The sequence below is a fragment of the Onychostoma macrolepis genome, chromosome 10, assembly GCF_012432095.1.
Source record: "Onychostoma macrolepis isolate SWU-2019 chromosome 10, ASM1243209v1, whole genome shotgun sequence".
Taxonomy (NCBI): Eukaryota; Metazoa; Chordata; class Actinopteri; order Cypriniformes; family Cyprinidae; genus Onychostoma; species Onychostoma macrolepis.
The window spans coordinates 24,426,488-24,447,426 of record NC_081164.1 but is presented as its reverse complement, the minus strand read 5'-3'; the positions used below and the strand labels follow the sequence as shown (position 1 = coordinate 24,447,426).

The 20,939-nt window shown below is 33.9% G+C and overlaps 1 protein-coding gene across 1 annotated transcript; it reads right to left on the bottom strand.

Moving 5' to 3' along the window:
- Positions 1 to 1,205: 1,205 nt before the first annotated feature.
- Positions 1,206 to 9,313, bottom strand: septin5b (septin 5b). The gene is made up of 12 exons (XM_058788726.1): positions 9,271 to 9,313; positions 9,099 to 9,112; positions 7,228 to 7,318; positions 6,031 to 6,117; positions 5,809 to 5,932; positions 5,595 to 5,729; positions 4,381 to 4,498; positions 4,157 to 4,258; positions 2,737 to 2,833; positions 2,456 to 2,591; positions 2,257 to 2,359; positions 1,206 to 1,481 (listed from the first exon to the last, which is right to left on the bottom strand). The coding sequence occupies exons 1-12, from the start codon at positions 9,311 to 9,313 to the stop codon at positions 1,419 to 1,421; spliced, it is 1,113 nt and encodes a 370-aa protein (XP_058644709.1). The 3' UTR covers positions 1,206 to 1,418.
- Positions 9,314 to 20,939: the final 11,626 nt, after the last annotated feature.

The following is a 20,939-nucleotide window of genomic DNA, read 5'->3' as shown; positions in this document are numbered from 1 at the left end:
GAGCTTTTTATCTACTGTCAACATTTTGTAAAATCGATAGGCTAGTTTTACGTTGTTGTAGTTTGAGGAAAACGCTAATAATGCCTAAAATCTTTCTAGCAGATTTGTAGACACTCGTTTCGGTTGAATGAATCGGCGAGTGAATCGTCTCACAGAATGAATCTTTCGAATCATTCTAGTCGCTGGGATGATTCAAACCTAGCATTTTACAGATTCAACCTTTTATGTATACTTTCAAACTCGCATTTAAAATTATTATAATACCTTATAATACAATATTAAAATACCTGAACCAATATGTTATGGAAAATATAAATTTGACTATCAATGACATGAAAGGGAAATTACATCATGAGAAATCTAAAATACAATATTTACCAAAGGTGAAAAGATGTACAGACCCGACAGGTTTACCACAGAAGATGTGTTTATTTTTCAAAGGAATCATGATAAATGGCAGATGGTGCGTTTGTCATGCTCATAGGAATAGCTTGAGTAAACACATACAGGGCATATGAATCAATATCTCAATGCATCCATCTAAAACCAACAACAACAGGTGATATAAAAGATGTCGGAGCCTATTCACTGATACAGATTGTCTGATATCCATTTTGTGAAATATTACAAATAATTAGGTGTTTTAAGACTGTAACAGTCGTCCTAAGTGACATATAAAAACCTGAATTACATAAAACTATCATAAAGAATCAAATTTGTATGTTCAATCCATAAGGTAGACAAAAGGTTGCATGGATCAGTGAAAATTCGCTTTAACATACAGCAATCGTACAGCAAAGTTTGCAATTCAAGGTGCTCTGATAAGGCCTTCAGAGACAAATAAGTGAATGAAGAATGAAAAAGAATTAAGGTTAAAGTATTTGCTTTAATACTGCAAATGTTTTGATACTTCTAAACCTTGTTCAAAATGTAATAACTTATTGGTATAGCTTTCTTTAAAAGTAGAAAATCACTCAGATATTTAGTTTTCCACCTCAGTGCTCTTGTTTTAAGCAAATCGGCACACACACACACACACACACACACACACACATTACTAAAAAATCGGGATAGAAACATCACAAAAATGGCAAACAAAAAACAATAGAATAAGACAGAGCATTTGCCATGTCTACTGTGAATAAAGCAGCAGTCTTTGCCATGGAAACAGTCATACAGCATCACATGGGCTGTACAAAGTGTTGCCAAATATTTTAACTTGGAGCCTGGTTTTAGATATCAGGTGACCCTTTTAACCGCAGTGCTCGACACATGCATTCATATCTGTGTGTTGTGTTTGACATACAAATACATCTGTTTGCTTATCTACTGCATATCCTTCAGTGTGATGATGATAAAGTGTCATGTGTCTGCTTGTGTAAAAGTGCAGACAAGTTGAAATCAGCAGTTTTTTGCATTCACAGGTCCTGTTCGTGCATCTGCTGCTGCATTTTTTGAAGCATCTCCTGCATCCTCCGCAACTGTGAGGGACAAAGTCAGCAATGTTAGGCAGATTCGGCATTTAGGGTTGCAAACAGGGCCTAAAATGAACACTCGCCAAGCCCCAGGGGGAATAAATATATGAATACGTATATGAAACCCGAGAATACAATATGGTTTATCGCGATTATCGGTTTGCAAACAATATTCTAGAAAATGCAACAAGCACCAAACATCTTACCAAGTTTATAATGAGAATGGTTTATAAATCTGTTGTCAAAAAAGAGAAGCATTTCAACAGAAAAGTTCCCTGCAGTTTTATGCCAAAATAATAGCTATAACATTTGAAAGCAAAGAAAACAATCAGCCATAAATATTAGAATTGTAATTGTATTGTTGTTATATGAAATAATAATAGGCTAATAAGTATTATTATTATATAAATTTAATTTATTATTATTATTATGAAATACTAAATAGTATTAGATAGTGTTAAATAGTATTATAGGAATGTTTCTTTATTGATTTGTTGGTTTTGTAATAACTAAATAAATACAATTATTATTTAATAATAATAATAATTGCAATTAGATGTGTTTCGCCTATTTGTTCTGCCTGATTTTTAATGAAATAATGCACATACAGTTTCATGCATGGTAAAAAATATTTATGGCAAGTACATTTTCTCAAATCACTTTTGATTTTCAGGTGCAGCAAAACGTTTTAGGCCCTGATTGCAAATGTCTCAAAAACAGTCAATGCCACATTTATAAAGTAACAGCTAAGAACTGAAATGACTAGATTAAGCTGGCTGACCTCTTCATCCTTCATCTTTATCAGCTTTTCTGTCTCTACGTCCGGGGTGGACAGTGGTAGAATCGGGATGGGGCTCTCCACGCGATTATCCTGGCTCAGTTTGCTGGAAACAGAACATCTCATAAGCGATAAAGTCAGTGGCAAAGTTTCTTTTTCTATGATATTTAGAAAGATGTTTGAGAAAAGCATTGTGAATTGCCTTGTCATTTGCTGTATGCACTGCGCCCTGTAGTTTTCATAGTGCACGTCACACGTGATGTCTTTCAGGTCATGCATGTGTGAGCGAATCAACATGTTCCTCAGCTTGATGAAATCACAATGGGACTGATTCTCCACTGTGATAAAAAAAAATCAGTTTTAGTACATTTATGGTGAGCTGGCACACGGTTGATTAAAACTTATTTTTGATGCATTTGTTCTTGTCAGTACAGAGTCTGCCTCATGCAAAACAGAGATAATCAAGTGCAGATCCGGACTGACCTTCCACAATGCCCCATGGGTAAAGTCTGCCTCTCACCCGCTGACCTTTGACCTCAACTATTGTGTTGCTCCCAATCACAGCAAATGGAGTGCTCTCCTGAAACACATAACATAGAACATTTAGATTTTTTTGCTTCTAAATGTGACCCTGGAGCACAAAACCAGTCTTAAGTCGCTGGGGTATATTTGTAGCAATAGCCAAAAATACACTGTATGGGTCAAAATTATAGATTAGTATATTAAGTAAAGATCATATTCCATGAAGATATTTTGTACATTTACTACTGTAAATATATCAAAACGTAATTTTTGATTAGTAATATGCATTGCTAAGAATTCATTTGGACAACTTTAAAGGTGATTTTCTCAATATTTAGATTTTTTTGCACCCTCAGATTCCAGATTTTCAAATAGTTGTATCTCGGCCAAATATTGTCCGATCATAACAAACAACAATATCAACAGAAAGCTTATTTATTCAACTTTCAGATGATGTATAAATCTTGAAAAATTGACACTTAAGACTGGTTTTGTGGTCCAGGGTCACAAATGTTAACGTTTTTAAAGATTACATTAGTTAGTTAGTAAAGTTCTCTAGGAAGAGTTGAGTTTACAGTCGTCTTTCCAAAGATGGTGATTTATTCCATTGTTCGGGTGAATTATTTACTTTAATTTATATTTTATTTAATTTATTTTTTATTTGAAATTTTCCATTAGTTAGTTAACTGCAAGTTTACAGTCATTTTTTGAAGACTCCATTGTTTGGATGAACTGTTTTTTGTTTTGTTTTGTACTAATGTACACTTTTAAAGTGTACATTAGTACATTTAATCCAATTAGTTAGTTGGAGTTGAGTTTAAAGCTGTTTTTTTGTTTGTTTTTTTGAAGACTCCCTTTTTCAGGTAAAATATTTATTTTTATTTTATTTACATTTCATTTATTTATTATTGTCATTATTATTATTATTTATTTTATGGTTTATTTTTATATTATTTATTTCTTTGCTTTTAAAGTTTACATTAGTTAGTCTTACAGTAGTTTTTCAAAGCTTGTGATGGATTCTCTTGTACGGGTGAAATATTTATAGTTTATATAATCTTTTTAATTTTAATTTATCATTTTTAATTTTATTTTTACTTGGAACGTTTATTATTATTATTATTATTTGCTAAATTATCTGCAAAATGTGCCAGAGGAGTGTTTACAGCATCTAGCAGCAGTCAAAGCTTAAACCCCTTAATGGAGGCGGCGCATTTGGTTTTGGATGAATGACTTCGATTCTTCGTCAAACTCTTAATGGTTTTAATCTGGCGTGGACCCTATGAACCAGACATCAACCTTGGATGGAACAGCGAACATCAATTTTCGTATCTCGAGTCATTTGGTACTCCAGCATCCGTTTATGAGTCATAATACTGACCTTTAGCTCTCGGTCCTGTTGCTTGAACTCCTCGTCCTCATCGGAATCACAGTCTGGGAACTGATACACTTTGATTCCGAACTTCTCGATCTCTTCCCTCACCTTGAATAGAAGGATGAAAAACATCGGTTACGTCAGAAGCCCTGACTCATGGAGCGAGGACGCGGCGTGTGTGTGAATGTGAACAGAGCGTGTGCCTGTATAAACAGGCTGATCCACTTTACCCTGTCCTTCATCTTCCTCATCTCCGCTGGCGTCAGACAGTCAGCCTTGGAAACGAGAGGAACCACGTTCACCTTGTCCTGCAGTGCTTTCATAAACTCCACGTCCACGGGCCGCAGCCTGAGGGGGAGAAGAGCGAGTGAGTGGGCGTATCCGGTCTGAGATACTTTATTCACTTTGCTTTCAAAAAAATTTTTCATAGAAGAGGCCATGCGATGGACAATAAGATTTTTCAAGTTTGATGTACATACAAAATACATATTACTATTCAAATGTTTGGGGTCAGTAAGATTTTTTTATGTTTTTGAAAGAAGTCCCTTTTGCTCACCAAGGCTGCATTTATCTGATTAAAAATACAATAAAAACAGTAATATTGTGAAATATTATTACAATTTAAAATAACTGTTTTCTGTTTTAATATATGTTCAAATGTAATTTATTTGTGTGATGCAGCGCTGAATTTTCAGCATCATTACTCCAGTCTTCAGTGTCACACAATCCTTCAGAAATCATTCTAATATGCTGATTTCTTTTTATTATCAATTTTGACTGTTTTTGCTGTTTAATGTTTTTGTGGAAAACATGATATATTTTTTCAGGATTCTTTTATGAATAGAAAGTTCAAAGAACAGCATTTGTTTGAAATAATTATATAATAGAATCAAATCATTCTAAATGCTTTACTGTCACTTTTGATCAATTTAATGCATCTTTGCTGAATAAAAGTATTAATTTTGTTTTTAAAAATCTGACCCCAAACTTTTGAATGGGAGTTCACTTAACTTTTTTTTTTTTATTATTATTATTTAATTAATTATTTTAAGGCAATGGGTTTCCTCAATTTTTTTAAGTTAAGTCAACTTATCACTTTTTACAGTGTAATAGTATTTAAACAGACCTAGCCTAGAATTTTTTTAAATTTAATAATAATTTTATTTATTCTTTTAATAATTATTTCAGAATTTTTTAATTTTGCCAAATTTAACATTTCATGTATTTCATTTTCATTTATGCATTTGGCGGATGTGTTTATCTAAAGCAACGTACATTGCATTTAATGCATATGTTTAAGGGATTTTTTATATATTTCTTTTTTTAGTTCATGCATTCCCTGAGAATCAATCCCATAACCCTTTGAGCTACAGGAGTGCCTTTTATCTGAATGTATTTTATTCAGATATGTACAATATATTAGCAGAGAGTCAGGATGGACTACCCATGTCCAAACGGAGGGATGAAGTACAAGCAGCAGTGGACACGGTTATCCTGGATGTTCTTCCTGTTCAAGCCGCTTTCATCCCGAAAATACTGTTCAAACTGCTGGTCAATATAGTCAGTAATGGCCTTCCAGCTGAGGATTGAGACAAAACATTCTGTTAACAGAAAACTACCAATAATCAACAAATCGGAGGTAAACTTTAAGTACTTACCTCTCTGTATTATTGACAGCGTCTCCAAAACCCGGTGTGTCTACAATGGTCAGCTTCAGCTTAACGCCCTTCTCCTCGATGTCAACCGTGTGTTTGATGATCTCCACGGTCTGACTGATGCGCTCTAAACATGAAACACATTTTTGAGGAAGGACAAATGTGTCTTTTAGATGACATAATGTATATTGCAGTAAGTCTGTGAGTACGGGAGCAGAGATATACCTTCAGCGTTGAGTAGTTTTCTGTCCTTGTACAGATCTGTGAGGAACAAGCTGTTGACCAGGGTGGACTTTCCAAGACCAGACTCCCCTAAAAGAGTGTAAACATTCAGAAATGCAGTTTTTGAAAGGTTGTAATCCTCCATCTTTATCTGTCCTCTTTCCATTAAATGAGTCATTAAAATTGGCAAAAAGACATTTGATTTCCCAGAGTTATTATAGTTTTCCAGCAACATTTCTCATTTTAATTTAGTTTAACTTGATGTACTCAATTAAAACTAAAACTGAAATACAAATTAATAATTTTTTAAACTATATAGATACATACATATAAAAAAGACAAAATGACTAAAACAAACAACAAAATTACTGAAATAAAAAAAAATGCAAAATAAAAAATAAATAAATATAACAATAAAATGAATTCAAAATATTAATAAATTAATTTCTCAATGATACTAAAATAACAGTTACTTTGGTGTTTTTGGTGATAAGCAGTGTCATTTTAGTATTTTTATATACTATTATAGTATTTATTATTATTTTGAGTCAAATTTTTATATTTTCAGTTTTCATTTTAGTTTAAGTTGTAGTAATTTTGTTACGTTTTTTTCTCTCTTTTTTTTTTTTTAATGTTTCTAGCTTTAATTTATATTTAGTTCCAATTTAGCTTTAGTAATTTTGGTACTTGAACTTAAACTTATTTTAATTCAATTACTTGCCAAGGGAATATTTCTAATTTTCATTTAATTGTATGTTTTACATTTAATATTTATATTGTATGCAATGTTTATTTTAATTAAATTGTATAGTCCATTCAAAAATAAAAATTCTATGAATCAAAAAAAAAAAATGAAAAATGAAAAGTCATAATTTACTCAGCCTCATGTTGTTCCAAACCTGCATGCCTTTCTTTCTTCTGCATGTGAAATACAAAAAAGGCATTTTGAAGAATGTTGATAAATCCCATTGACTTCCAAAGGGAACCAAAACTGTTTTGTCACCGACATTCTTCAAAAGATCTTCTTTTGTGTTCCACAGAAGACAGAAAGTCATGAAAACATATAGAAAGTCACGGAACAACACGAGTAAATGATGATAAAATATTCATTTTTGGGTGGACTATCACTTTAAGAAATACAGTATTAGTGTTAAAATGAGTTTTGGTTAACAATAACAACACTGGTGATAAGAGCCTCACCTGCCACCATGAGTGTGAAATCAAAGCCTTTTTTGACCGACTTCCTGTGAACCTGATTCGGGAGGGTGGCGAAGCCGACATACTCTTTTTCCTAAAACAATGGCATATAATGACATCATCTAATAGCGCAATGCTAATACTACCACATTAATTTCCATATCAAAACAACTGTACAGTATGCAAAAACGGACATAAGCAAAGCAAATCATGTGATAGCTGCAGGATAAAGATGAATCCAAGCACCCAACCCCCAACCTGCACAGCCAGCCTGATGTATGCCACACTCACATCTTTACTAGGGCAATCCCAGAATTCCTGCCATGTTTCATTGTGCTTAGACAATCTGTGCGAGAGCAGCCTCACGGTCCATATTTACAATATTACATAATTTATCCTATTATATAAAGCCTCTCTACTGTCATATAGAATCATTATGCTTGGTTTGCTGTTTATTGGTCCAATGCATCTTAAAGGGCAGCAGAGTATGCAAATATGTTTTACATACCATGCAAGATCTGTGTTTGTATGAAACACAAATACAATAAGACTAACTAATAGTGTTTGTTTTTGAGAAAGCATTATATTATATTACAAAATAACAATTTTGGATCAAAAAGTGAACGTTACAAACTTAAAATCTGTTTTCACGCAATAGATTCATTCTTCTGCTTGGCTTCATCTCCAGGATTGTCAGGCCTGTCTGGGAATCAGGGAAAGAGGTTTATCCTCACCCAGAGGCATGGATATTGGATTTTGCTTTCATGCACGACTGGCAACAGTCTCAGTCTCTGGAAGCCGCGTGCATGTATTCGTGGGCGTTCACCGAGAAACAAGACAAGAAATGAATTGAATGTTTCCTAGCAGACAGAGGCATTAGTGTTATTTTCATCAGTTGTCCAGATTGACTGACAGTTCGCCCTCGGGCGGACACACGGAGAGCCAAGTGCACATTAAACATTTTCTAAGCCAATGCACAGAGCAGACCACATGAGCATCAGAATGTTTCAAGATTTCAAGAAGAATATGAGAAACATCAGAGAAATATTGCAAAACAAAATTTAAAATTTTTAAATAGGCCTATAATAAATTTACTAGGATATTTATCATTTAAAAATACTATATGGGTAAATGTAATCCCAAAAATTAAAAGAAAAAATTCTGAAATTATATTTTGCATAAAGCAAATGAACCCTTTTTTTTTTTTGGAACTATGAAGATTTTTGCATTGTGACATTATTTCTGTAACATTTAATAAAATTTCTCCCCTAATGCTTATTACAGTGATGCATAAAGAAAAAAGTGTCACAATGCAAACAAACATCATTCATTTTCTTTCTGCAAAATACAATTTTGATTTTGAGGTGAAATGTCTTTGAGATTCATGCATATAATTAAAATAATTTATGTAATTAGATTCAATGAATTTTAAAGAGCACATTAGGACTGGTGGCTGGTGGTATCAGCATCTTTCTCATTGTCCTCAAATGATGCAATGCATGCAGTTTTCCTGCTGCTTTACAGTGAGGTCAAACAGGGATTGTGATGAAATGTGGGACACTGAAAGCTGGCAGTGAGGATTAGTTTCATGCATTTCTGAAAATGGACAGCATCTATGAATTTGATGGATAGATTATTTGCAACACTTAAGTGTCAGACCGAATATACAGAATATGATATTTTGGTGTTTATTGTTACTCTCACAACCAAACTGAGGTAAGTGAGGCAGGACCGTAATGTGAGCCCCACGGCTCTATTCATAGCAATCCAGCCCACTGTCCCAGAAATATATGCAGCATGCGCACAGATGTGAATCAACCTATGGAAAACACACATTATTTAAACTGATGATTATAGACTAAAAAGCATCTTACCTCTGCATCCTCTGCTGTGTGATGTGAGACGCCCGCAGCAGGTGAAGGATGCAGACGCCCATTTAGGCGTTAAGAAATCCAGAGCAATTGATGCAAACAGACAAATTACATTTCCCTTATTAAATCTTGCTGTTATTTCAGTCACATGCCGATAATAGCTCACTTATCTTACCTGATTTCACCGCCCTGCTCTTGTACCTGGCGCTGCTCGTCATCCCGACCGCTTTCGGAACGCCAAATCGCAAATCGTACTATGAAGAAGGCGTGCTCATTAATATTCATTAGCCAGCCTTCTCCATTGGACGATCACCGAGGAATGTCTGCGCGAGTCCATCGCTATTGGATGGCAGCCGCACAACGGAAGCATTGCGTAATTAATATTCATGAGAAGAGGTTTCGCTATAGTAGGATTTATATGTTGGCGTGGAGAACAGCTGGAATAAATATGATGCTGCTGGATGGACAGAGGAGAACCTAACAGAATTACGTTATTTTACCATTTGAGAATTACGTTTTACTATATATATTCGATACTTAAATTAATTATATGACTTTATAGACTATATATATATATACTGTATATATATATATATGTATATGTATGTATGTATGCATGTATGCATGTATGTATGTATATGTATATAAAATATATACATATATAAAGTCAAAGTATATATAAAGTATAGATAGATGGATAGATAGATAGTGAAAGGATGTATTAATCAATAAATTGACAGTACAAATATGTATAATAATATGTAACAATAAAATTGCGAAAGAAAAACTCTTTAAAACTGACCTATAAATGTACATTTAAAAAAAAAAAACATGAAAATAAAATAAATAAACAAAATAATTATTTAGTTAAATGTGAAATGAATGAATGAACAATCCCAATTTTTTTAATATGCACTACTTTGATTAATTAATGCATTTGGCTATTATTAATATGTTTTTTTCTTTAATTTACATTTGAGTTAATACATTAAAAATGATGGCTTATGTAAGTGGTTCTTCCAGCACTGCATGCTGTAGAGATCTGACACATGGTGGCAGCATAACATCATATCCAGTTTGCGTGAATCTTATCAGTGTTTGCACTATAATGGTTTGAATGGATGCATACGAGACAGCCTTTGTGTGCTTAAATGATCCGTTCTAGGTCATGCATGTATAGTCATGCATTGTGATTTTCCTCACAGAGAACTGCATGTAAAGGAAGATGTCCGGAGAGCAACACAATAGTGAGACCCTGCTCTGTAAATACTGCCCAGGAAACTGTGTGATAGGTTACCAGGCCAAACTATAGGGAATCCTCTCCGTGTCAGAAACAGAGCGGTTTATTTATTCTAGAAACACATCAAAGGCCGCTTAAATTAGGAAGATGCTGACACTGTAACCCTGCTGGAAAAAAAATGAAGCAGGCCAGATGAACGTGCATGGGCTGTGTTAAGAAATTTCCTCTCATCGTTTGAGGTTTGCTGAGGAAATAATGTTGACATCTCTTATTTGCTTTCAGAAGCTGCTTGCCAGTGCTTTGAAAACATATACTAATATTTTAATTGATGCATATTTGATAGTATCTGCTATAGCACATAAAACTATTTCAATTTTCTCTGTATTTAAGTACTTCAGGGGCCTCCAGCGAAGCGGGTTTGATCAGTCAAGGCCGTTTCTTCATAACAGAGGATTTGGGCAATCTAAATGCATTAGAAACATGTCAGATCATTTCTATGGTAACTTGAAGACTGACATCTTACTGTATGGTCCTCAAACAAAAGAGCCTCCTTTGATCCATCAGGAGGTCTGCAGACCTATAGTGTGACTTGTTGTTTCAGCACCTTTTTCTGCTAGATTCATCAAATCCGATCCAGGGGAGACTTTTCTTGCATGTAAATGACTTTAGATGATTTGATGGGATCAGGGAGGGAGGTCAACACTGCACTGTAGGATTCACTGAAAGCGCACAATAGTTCTGGTGCAGTTTGTAATTCATTTGGCTTATTCTTATTTCAGAGGAACTTTCAATCTCTCATGTTGCGTTTGAAAGAGAAATGATGCAATTATGTTGTTTAAGTATCAACTCCTGAATTGTGCAAACATTTTTAAATAGCTTGCCAAGGAAAAATAAAAAAATAGAAATAAATTGCACGGTTCCTGATAGCATAGATTAAATCATTTAGTCTGGGAAAAACAATATTTGGGTTCCAGGAAAGAATCTCTATTTTCTTGCCATCTCACTGAGCTTGATTTTTCTTTCTGACAGGTACCGTACACTACTGTTCAAAACATTTTTTTAATGCTTCTGAACGAAGTCACTTATGCTCACCTGTAGGCTGATCGAAATGCATTAAAAACAGTAAAATTATGAAATATTATTACAATTTAAAAGAGCTGTTTTCTATCGTCATATATGTTAAAATGGATTTTATTACTGTGATGCAAAGCTGAATTTTTACTCCAGTCTTCAGAGTCACATGATCCTTCAGAAATTTTGATGCTGGAGAAACTTTTTATATTGTTATCAATTTAATTTAATATTTGTGGAAACCACGATACATTTTATTTCTAGATTTATTTATTTATTTTTGATGAATAGAAAGTTCAAAAGAACAGAATTTATATGAAAACGTTTGGAACATTTACCTTTCATTTTTCACCTATTTAATGCATCTTTGCTTAAAAAATTGTGTGTGGCGTTCATTTAACATCTTACGTTTTTCAAATAGAAAAAAGCACAAAGTATTGTGGATTTCATCTTTTATTGCAATGAAAAAGTCTTATCAGACCAGACATTTGCAAATAGCTTTATATGACCTGACGTTAAACTTATCACATCATTTTCAATGGCGCCAGAGTAGCCCCATAAAGCATACTGAGAAATGAGAGACAAATCTGGACAATCTCTAGTTTGTAATCAACTCATCAGCCTCAGAGTTTGTGCTGTGTTATTGGCCTGACGAAAGCTGATAGTTACAAACAATGGTGCAACAAAACAAAAACATCATAAAAACAGCGAGGCAGCGCTGCAATCGCTCATGCGGCCAAACTAGCACAGGAGCAAACCGGAGGAAAACAATGATGGGAAAATCCTGTGAAATAATCCAGCTGCTCACCGCAGTCACCTTCCTGTGCTTCAGTGCTGGTTATTAGACAGCAGCCAAACCATTAACTCTGCAATTAATAGTTCACTCCAGATCTGAACAATCACAGTACAGCTATTTGGCAATCACACAAGCATTGTTGTTGTACTTTCGTTCTTCAATAACCTTGCTAATTTACAATTCGCTTTCTTAATTGAAATGATGGCTATGATGTCAGCATGCTTCCCTGCTATTTTAGCTGAGCATTTTATCTTTCCCTGGAGCTAAGGCCATTGTTGCTAAGCTTATCGTTGCATACATCAAAAATGACTAAAAATGTCTTTCAAACGCAGACATCTCTAGATATGGCTTGAGTCCCTCCTTCAGTGTAAAGGTGCAGTGGCATTATCAAAATTGCATGGACAAAAAAAGGTCTATTGCACTGATAAAAATGATTTTGTGCTGAAGTAAATACTACATAAAAACAAATGTAATTTCTACATGAAATTATTTAGTTCAGGCAAGAAGTATAGAGTAAAATCTATATTAGTACTCAATTTATGCTTGTAGAAATTAAAATTTGAATTTATAAGTAAATTTTACCTGAAATTGTTTATGTTTACAAGGATTCTTTAAGTAAATACCAAAGTTATGATACCGTTTTTCCCATCATGCACTGGGGCATGAATAATTAAAAAGGTTACACTTTTCACTGTTTTTGAGTTGTATTTACACTGTTTTATGGTAGCTTTTGAGGTTAGGTTTAGTAACTTACTATTTTGTGACATATGGAGTTCATTTTCTACTCAGAATGACCCATTCATACTCAAACAATAACCACTGATTGTTACTATCATTGTGTATGGTGTACCAAGTATTGATGTCTCTGAGTTCATTTGGGTAATAATTCTATTGAGTGGACATTTTATCTTAGAAAGGATAACAAGCTGTCTACTTGTTTATTTATATGTGCGTAAATTAACCACATGCTTTAATAGCATGGTTATATTTAGTGCAATGTTGTTTGAGTAAAGTTTATAAACCGTGACTAAGTGAAATGTACTTGAAAATGGCCGATTTAACTTAAAATAATTATGTAGAAATTACTCATCAAACTCTAACTGGCAATGTTAAAATTACTTATTTTCTTTGGTAATTTTAAATAAGATAACTAGGATTATTGTGTAGTAAAATATATAAACAACAGTCAATACAATTTACTGGGAAATTCCAAGTAAACTTTACTTAAGATTTTCTAATTAAAGCTACAGTTCTCTGTGTTTAGTTTTTACTTGGGAATTCTATTGAAATTACTCACATTTTCTAAGTGAAAAAACTTTCCTAACTTTTTTCAAGTAAATCCTACTCCAAATTTTTTTCAGTGTGTATATTGTCAATAGTGTAAGAAGCATTGCTCACATGTGTCACTTTCAAACCAAGCAGCTTTTTGTTGGTTAACCAATTGAATTCAAATGGGAGAATAAGAATAAAAAAATAAAAAGGTAATTACTTTTTATAATTTTTTGAGTTTAAATCTCACAATTCTGTGATTATATGTCAGAATTCAGAGAAAAAACACTGGAGTTGTGAGATGTAAATTTAGCATTCAGACAAAAAAAGTCACAATTTCAAGATGATGTAAACTCCGAATTCAGGTAAAATAAAAAAAGAAGAAGAATTGCAAGATATAAACTCAGAATTCTGAGGAAAAAAAGAGAATTTTGAGATATAAACTTAGAATGTAGGGGGAAAAGTCAGAATTGTGTGATATAAACTCCGAATTTAGAGAAAAAAAGTCCAAATTTAGAGATGTAAAGAAGAAATGCAAGAAATTAATTCTGAATTCTGAAAAAAAAAAAAGCTTTTTTTTTTTTTTTTGAGAAATAAACTTTTGGTAAAAGAAAAAAAAATCAGAAATGCGAGATATAAAGTAAATTTGGAACAATTCTGACTTTTTATAATTTTTCGAGTATGAATCTTACAATTCTGAGATTATATGTCAGAATTCAGAGGGAAAAAAAAACAATTCCAAAAACTTGGAATGCAGATTAAAAAGAAGAACTGCAAGACAAACTCAGAATTCTGAGGGAAAAAGTCAAAATTTAGAGATACAAACTTAGTTAAAAAAAGAAAAATGACAAGATATAAAGTCAGAATTCTAAGAAAAAGTGTCAAAATTTTGAGGTGTAAAGAATCTTAAAGTCTCTCTTCAAGGAAGAATCTCCACAGTTAAGATTAAGTTACCTTGGTTTAACTTTATTTTCTCTATAGCTACCACTTTCTCCCCCTCCAGGTTACTTTAAGGAGATAAACTCCATACTTTCTCAATTTATCTGGAATGATAAATGCCCCAGAATCAAACTTACCACAATACAACATATTGTCTAATATGTTGCAGGAGGATTGGCTGATGTCTAAATATGATGTCTAAATATACGCGCAGGAGGACTGGCTGTACCAAATTCTGAATTATATTATTGGTCGTTCCAATTTAAGGCTCTTTATAATTGGGTTGATCCTCAATCGAAAGTTTCATGGAGAGTGATTGAAGCTGACAAGGTTAAACCAAATAGACTCCAAGATATTTTATTCGCTGGCACAGGAAAAAAAGGTGGTAATTATAAATTTGGTCCGGTTGTGGCTAATTCTATTAAAATCTGATAATACGTCTGATAGGAGGACCCTTCAAATTTTGTAATAGTACACCTTTATGGCATAATTTTGATTTTTTATGCGGAAATTGTCCATTTTTCCAACCCTCTTGGTCTTCTTTAGGTGTAAACACGTGCGGTGATTTATATGATAACCAGGGCCTCTTCATTTCAGACATTAAGAACTAAATTTTGTTTATCAGCATCCGCATATTTTGTCTTTCTTCAATTACATTCTGCTCTCAAAGCGTATGGAGTTCCTTGGGCATCTCCCATTTCCTCTCATCCTATGCGGGACTGGATTGCACCATCTTCTGGTCGGCCATCTGTTTCCTTAATATATAATAAAATTATTGATTGCATTACAAAACCTCTTTCTATTCAATCTATTTGGTATCGGGAATTATCTGACCTTAATCTATCTGTCAACTGAGTGTGGTCTAACCTCAGCTTAACATCTAAAAACTTGGCTCATCGTCTTATTCACTTCAAAGTCATTCATAGAGCATACATAACTCCTTACAAAAGATTCAAAATAAAACTACAACCAAATTTTAACTGCCATGTAATACTGCATCATCACTTCATATGTTTTGGGAGTGTCCTATCGTCATTAATCTATGGACACATGTAAACCTGGTTTTATCCTCCTTACTACAAATTGATTGATGATTCTGCTCTCTGTATAAGCTTAATACAAAAGAGAATGTTGTTTGCTGGTTTTACGGCTGCGAAGAAGACAATAATACAGAACTGGTTTACACCGCACATGTGTGGACAAACATATTGGATCCATAGCCTCCTGAAAATAGTGACTTGTGAATGTAAAACAGTGCGAATTATTGGGGCCAAGCCCTCTACTATTGATGCTTGGCAGTGACAAAAAAATATGTCGAGGTGTAAACTCAGAATTCAGGTTTAAAAAAGTCTTCTCGTGTTAAAGTTGGTCATGTGAACTTGCCACGTGGACCAACAGAAAGCTGCGTGTTTTGAAGGTGACTTGTTGTTTGTCGCTCATTTCAGGCTAGACAAGTGAAGCCTGATGACTTATGGAACCTGGTGACAGTGGAATTACATAAGCACTACGCAAAACATATGGATTTGTGCCAGTTGCAGTGACGCTGACGGAGGCACCTTATTTGTTTCTGTCTGGAACGTCTCAAGGTGCTCGATGTACTACAGGATGCTTCATGGCCGTAAACTGGGCATGGAAGCTTTCTGAACGTTTCCTCCAATGGACAGCAACGACCGCGGGCCACAATAACTTTTCTTGGGAAACTGGCATCTCAGGAACACATAGGGTTTGTGTTACGCATCCATATACAATAGCTCATTAAAGGTGGATCGAGTGGCTTTGCACCAGCTCAGTAAAGATGCCTGGTACACTGCAGGAAACGTTTATTGTTCTGTACAAGCTGTTTCCTTGTTTCTCTTCTCATGACGAACAATTGAAGCAAGACAGGAGGGGGTTAAGGCAAACGTTTTTCTCTTTTCTCGTAAAGCACAACTCAAACTGAAAACTATGAATTTTTCAGAAATGTAAGTGCAGAATGATAGTTAAAAAACTTACATTTATGATCTAATTATTATTATTTTATTTTTCATTTTTCACTTATTTATTTTTAAGTGCAATACGGATTTGAGTTACTGCCATAAAATGTTTTATTTTGAAGATTGCAATGGATTCGCCTGTTTGAGTTAAGTTGAAATGCATAAAAATGGAGTTAATACAATTAATTAACATAATTGCTACTGAACATCAAAAATAGCTTTTTAGAATCAAACATTGTTCCCAACATTTTACTCAATGTACAAATGTGTAGGAAAACTAAAGAAATTGCATATCAGCTCATCCAATTTCCAGCAATTCTAACTCCCACTTTTCTAGAAACAGAAGATTTTACCAAAAAAACATGTACAATGTCGCAAATGGGTATCCGAGAGGCTATACAGTCCATAAATGTTTCTTTATGATGGTATATGGACACCAGAAGTGGCCTCAGTCTTAAAAGGCGACGGCTGATCTCAAGGTCGATAGGGAAAATGGCTCAGGAAATTGAAAGGAAACAGTGAGTCAGATGAGTGAATTTTCACCACTGTGAGGGACCAGTTAAAACCAGTTTGCCCCGAGGGCATAAATGAGTAATTCCCAGCAAAATAATGGATGAAATGACGGTCATACTTGTACAGTGACTGTAAGCACAGCTGTATACAAAGTGCTTGACTCACGATTTCCTTCAGAAATGACAACATTAATGTACAAGATACAATCAGACCTGCTTCCTGGTGATATCTGGACCTGGATATAAACTTCATCACTGTACTTGAGGAACACATTATAAAATTCGTTTTGTAATAAAGCCTCATGATTCATGAAGGGTGGGTGGATGTCAGTGATTCTTAAAGTTTGGCATTCCTATGAGCAATTGTGAATATAAACAAAACTCCCATTGGCATAAATCACCTTGAAGAACTCAGTGTTTAACCATTTACTCATTACAACATTAATAATATTACAATTGGGTTAATATTCTAGTACAAAAATTCAATAGGAACTTAATATAGTTATGTTCACACAATTTGGTTGTTAACAAGAGTGAACTCGCACACATTTTCAAGACTAGACCTCTTTTCTGTTGTGATGTCAGTCCTGTTGCACTTCAGACTCAAGTAACTCCACAAATCCACTCAAACCTGCTGTCTGATTTGACAAATGACATCACACTGGCGTTACAGACGTCACCATCTTTGAATTGCGAATCGTAACTGTTGCTAAAGTTTCAGCAGAGATTTGTGGCAACCGAGAAAAAAGAAAAAGAGATTCACAATCATTAATACAGTTATATATGGAAGCCCATTTCATTCCAAATCACACTTTGGTAAGTTATAATTATGACTTGAAATGTTGTAATTATGACATAAAATGTCGAAATGATGACTTTTAAAATTGAAATTGATATACCAAGTCATAATTATGAGATAAAAATGTCAAAGTTGTGAAAAAAATAATTATGAGACAAAATGTTGAAATTATGACTTTAAAAGTCAAAATTATGACATACTAAGTTTTAATTATGAGAGAAAAAAGAAGTCAGAATTATGACAAAAGTTGTCATTTTAAATTCGAAATTATGACTTCACAAGTCAAAATGATATCGTAATGTAAATTTTAACTTTAAAGGTCAAAATTGTTATTTTTTGGTCATAATTATGACATTTTGTGTCACAATTTCAACTATGTCATAATTAAAAATTTTAGAAGTCACGATTGAATAACTTTTTATCTAATTTCTACATTTTATGACTACAATTATGAGTTTTTGTGTCAATTTTGAATTAGTATGTCATAATTTCAAATAAAGTTTTTACATCATAATTTTGATTTACCAAAGCATTTTTTTTTTTTTTTACTTACACGGCAGAAATGGTCTCATATGAATAAAACATGTTGAAAATCACAGTTTGTCAGTCCCAAACGCTGTGTGATTGTAGCTATGATATTTTGAGTCCATTTTCAATGTAAATCCATGTTTTTTGCCTGTTAATAAATAATAACTAAGCCAGTAACTAAGCATAAGCAAAAACAATTGCAAGCAATCATGAGCATTTTTGAAGAAGGCCAATTTAGACAGTTTAGAAAGCTTGTGAAAGATTAATAATATAAAAACTAATGGTGGATCGCATAGTTGGATTCGCCATCATGCTAGAACAATAGTCTTGAGGGAAATAATAAGACAGGACAGGATTTCCGCACCATACAACTCCATCCGTCCCCGGCCCATGTGACTCCATGTGGCTCACCTCAGCCTCACTGTTCATCATCCACAGGCTGAGATTGAGCTGCTGTGACCGCTGCCAAAGAAGGAGGTCTTGATGCTTTGTTTCTGTGCTCACGTCCTGACTGATGTGACTTATGAGGCCCATTAGATACGTGTGTAATTCCAGACACCTGGCATGGCTTCTGCACACCACTGAGACTAGAGGAAACATCTGCAGAAAACATGCACATCAGCGGTTTTTGTGTCTGTCTGGACAATCCTCAAGATTCTTACTAAAAGTGATAAAATATATCGCCCGGAATGCTGGGACGTACATGGATAGTGTATGAACATGATATGAGGTCAGCCTTTGATTAATGCAGCTTTGTTTGTGTTCTTTCTAATTATACTTCCACACGGATGAGGGGCTGATTGTTCCCAGGAAGTTACGCCGGTTATTAGCTGACCCTGTTTTAATGTGTGTTCTGATTAAACGTACACATACACGTGCGATGCTTTTTTCAGATCAACTAGATTTTTACTTTTAAAAAAATTAAATGTAGCATTTGCATGTGCAAAACTACACTGTAAAAAGTGCTAAGTTGACTTAACTTAAAAAAATCGAGGAAACCCGTTGCCTCAAAATTATTAAGTAAATAATAGCTAATTAAAAAAAAAAGTTAAGTGAACTTAGCACTTTTTACAGTGTAGATGCTATGATTCCAAGTTGTTCTGGGTGGTTGCTAACAGAGTTGTGCAAAATTCAAAATTGAAGAAATGGCTCCCTTTCAATTCCGAGGAGTGAATTTTAATTTATTTGGCCACACCCCACAGAAAATTTAATTGGAATTTTAGTTGGAATGACAGGAAGAGGAATCTGATTAACTTCACTGTAAAAAGTGATAAGGTGACTTAACTTAAAAAAAATTGAGGAAACCCGTTGCCTTAAAATTGTTAATTAAATAATAATTAAAAAATTTAAATAATTAAAAACTTGACAATTCACTTAACTTATTTTTTTTAAATATTATTTACTGAATAACTTTAAGGCAACGGGTTTAAGTTAAGTCAACTTATCACTTTTTACAGTGTATAGTGCAAAAAAAAAACAAAAAAAACAATGCACTTTGAGATATGAAGTTTTCTTTAAACCTGATCTTCAAAAGTTAATTTGTTAAATATGATTAGATACAGTTTTCTATAGCTGGCTATCTATCCATCCATTTACACATCTATCTTTGCCTTTAAACCTTCAAACTTAAAACTTTGTTAAATTTTAACATTCAAAGTTTGTTAGTTACATTTAGTAAATTAAATTTAGTTTGATTGTATTGTATTAGATTTACTATACAGGGCAAATTAGCAATTCCATAAAAGGGCCGAAGGGAGGGGAAAATTCTGTGGATGATTTACTAACAATGTGCACATTAAAGTACACAGACGCAGTCAGATCATTTCCATAATGACCAGCGCAATTATCTACCAAGAGCAGCGCAAATTACCGCCTGCTTTAAGACATGCTTTTTTGGGTGTTGAATAATGTCACAAATACTAGTAATTTTAGAGTGCAAACGTAAGTAAATTGATTAATTTTAATAGTACTCTCCTCCCATAAATTTTGCATCTGAAGGGAAACTCCTACAAATGCATATTCAATGAGGTCAGGCGCAAAAAAAAGGCATAACTGTGTCCACGCCTTTTCAGCGCTAATTCTTCGCTGCTCGTCTTTAGTAAATCCTGACAGTATTTTAACGCTAAAATATGGTTTGCACTGGCACAAGCTGTTGATAAATCTGGCTTATACCTTTTGCACACTTGTTTCTGGTCTGGTCCGTTTCCTCTGTTATCATAAAAACCCACTTTTCCTTCCCTGTGGTAATTTTCTTATCAGATCCCCCGATCAATTTAGGTCACAAGGGTTCTTACGCTTTGCACGGATGCCACACTAAATAAGGAGACTTCAGTGACTGCATTTTTGGTTTCTAGGGGGTAGGCCTGGCCTATATTTTCAGACTGTAATGACTAATATAAATAGTTATAAGTAGAAAACGTTTGGTGTGGTCTATCTTATGATCATCATGCTACATTTACTTTACAGTAAACACATAAAGTAAGAAAACTTGAATCAGCCAATGAGAGCATCTTTCTCTGTCATCGGCAATTACTGCCATCCTGTAATGTTTTTTAAAAAATGCAAAATGCCCATTCACAGGACTGTGTTAACGACACAATCACCAAAACAACAAGGACAAAATCTGATATGACAGAAGAACCAAAACTGCATTTGTCTTTAGTTTCTTGATGTTTTGTCCTTTTACATGAAGAAATTTGAGCATGCTTTTAGAAATG

Excerpts from the sequence above, each read along its gene's own strand:
- septin5b (XM_058788726.1), bottom strand. The coding sequence starts at position 9,313 with ATGACGAGCAGCGCCAGGTACAAGAGCAGGGCGGTGAAATCAG. Across the intron at positions 6,118-7,227 it reads TTTCACACTCATGGTGGCAG|GGGAGTCTGGTCTTGGAAAG; the intron begins GTGAGGCTCTTA and ends ACACTCTTTTAG. Across the intron at positions 2,834-4,156 it reads AACAGGACCGAGAGCTAAAG|GAGAGCACTCCATTTGCTGT; the intron begins GTCAGTATTATG and ends TATGTGTTTCAG.